We start from the raw sequence: 2,198 nt of genomic DNA on the forward strand, positions 1-2,198 counted from the left end.
TCTATATATATATATATATATATATATAACCTTGAAAGAAAAAAAGTTAGGGAGGGAGCATGAGCTTAACAAATGGTATTCTAGTATTAATTTTCTAATTTATATATAATTAAATAATTGATCTTTTACAAGTAAGATTTTATGAATATATAATCAATTGATTTTAGATTTAATGGTCAAAGTATTAATTGATCTTTCTATATACTGTGGTGTCACAAACACAAAGTCCATCCTATGATTAAAAAACAACAAGATCAGACGCTGCTCTGTGATAGGATAGGCATCGATCAATATTATGTTGTATGTCCTATAGTGTAAAATCTCATATAATCTCAACATAAAGTAATATTATTCGAAAAACAATGTATTAATAATGTATATGTAAAAATCTCCCCCCGAAAAATGAAAAAACTATAATAATCTCAAAAGAATTTCATATTTTTTATTTACCAAAGATCCACTCTAAAAGTACAGCTCCTAGAAACAATCTTAGCATTGGCAGTTAATTTATCCACCATCAAATCACAATCAACTTTAACGGTAATCTTCCATGTCTTAACGGACCCCACTTTTATTTTCACCGGCGCTCTCAATTTAACCATTAACTGCACTTCCTGTTTAGTTTGCGCCTTCACCAACGCTCTTTGATCTTCGCTACTCATTTTAACTCCGTTACCTTTTAACATCGTCTTGAACACTGTTACATTATTTGACGGTTGATAAAACGATGGCAAAATGCCATTACATAGCCTCATGTCTTTATAGAAGATTTCGGCAGAGCTATCTTTCTCATAACTTATTCCAATCTTGTCATTAGGGTTATCAGCTTTCACAGTGACATCAAACTCCGGCGAGATCCCTGTCGTGGATGACGGTGAGGTTATGTTGATTCCTCTAATGGTGATGTTTTCGATGGTGTAGTTTGGTGCTTTTGGACGGAAAACAAGGTAGAAAATGCCGGCGGCAATACCAAGGAGCGCGATGAGGATGAAAATTATTCCAATGAACCAGCAAAGGCAGCAGCAATGACGGTTCCGACGGTGTTTCTTTCGTGTGTATTGTTCGTAACGGCGAGCATTCTCCGGTGGAGGGACTCGGTGGACTATGTCTTTCGGAATCTTGATGACATAAGTTCCCGGTGGTGGAACAGGCTTATCCAACGGTGGTTTTGGAGAAACTGGTGGTGAGTCACGGGGGTGAACACGGTCAGCCATTAAGCTGCAAATTCAAATTCAAAGTCAAATAAAATCATATTTATTATGATAATTTGAGGACATGATTGCATTTGCTTGTTTTGTTCATTTATTTACTATTTGAAATTGAAATAAAACCATATCATGACCATTGACTGAGGATGAAGGGAAAATAATGCTATTATTTTACTAAAAATTATTATAGTTAGTTAAATATGAAGAAAAAAATAAATCCTCAACATGATTACTAGTGTAGTTTTTTATGGTTATGCATTTTAGGTTAGCACTGACTTGGTATAAATAATTTTCATGCTAAATAATATATTGAAACTGTTGGAAAAATCATAGAAAATGTCAAAGAAAGATAGAAATGCATCAAATCAAAACAAGAGCATGAAAATTATAAGGATGAATAATAACTTACATGAATCAGTGAAAGAAGGACCTAAGACAAAATCTTGAGACCACCCTTTAGTGCATCACCTATTTGAGTTGAGGGTATATGAGAAGGAGAATAGAGAAGAGTGAGCAATCTATATTTATAAGCAAAATTTGAAACACATGGATTGTGGAATGAGCAATGTTGGTTCGGAGAAGGGAACTTATAATATAAATTAAGAAGCATAAAATCTACTAAATAATTAATTAAATTAAGGAGAAAAAGTCTTATACAGTTCAATGTGTGATAACTTCCAACCTGGCATAATTAGAAAAAAAAAATACTAAAGAGAATTGGTCAAAAATATGAAAGTGTTTTGGATCTGATTACTATCTTTTTCCTTAAATACAGTCACACATGATGCTGATTGCTGATCCATTTGTCAGCGAGTTGGTTGGAACTTTGCCATACACGGTTTTGGATTTGGTACCAAAGCCTGTAGTTAATTCATTGATTAATGTATATGGAGGGTTTTTTAATCTTGCACTTATAGGTATGAAATATTTAACTATTTTTTAGTTGTAACTAACCTTAACTTGCTAGATGAATTCTTAAATTGTCCATGC

The 2,198-nt window shown here is 33.1% G+C and overlaps 1 protein-coding gene across 1 annotated transcript; it reads right to left on the reverse strand.

The window, feature by feature from the left end:
• Positions 1 to 233: 233 nt before the first annotated feature.
• Positions 234 to 1,796, reverse strand: LOC11432313 (NDR1/HIN1-like protein 13). Its single transcript, XM_003617036.4, has 2 exons — positions 1,618 to 1,796; positions 234 to 1,218 (listed from the first exon to the last, which is right to left on the reverse strand). The coding sequence occupies exon 2, from the start codon at positions 1,212 to 1,214 to the stop codon at positions 447 to 449; it is 768 nt and encodes a 255-aa protein (XP_003617084.1). The 5' UTR covers positions 1,215 to 1,218; positions 1,618 to 1,796; the 3' UTR covers positions 234 to 446.
• Positions 1,797 to 2,198: the final 402 nt, after the last annotated feature.

This window comes from Medicago truncatula, chromosome 5 (assembly GCF_003473485.1).
Source record: "Medicago truncatula cultivar Jemalong A17 chromosome 5, MtrunA17r5.0-ANR, whole genome shotgun sequence".
Classification (NCBI taxonomy): Eukaryota; Viridiplantae; Streptophyta; class Magnoliopsida; order Fabales; family Fabaceae; genus Medicago; species Medicago truncatula.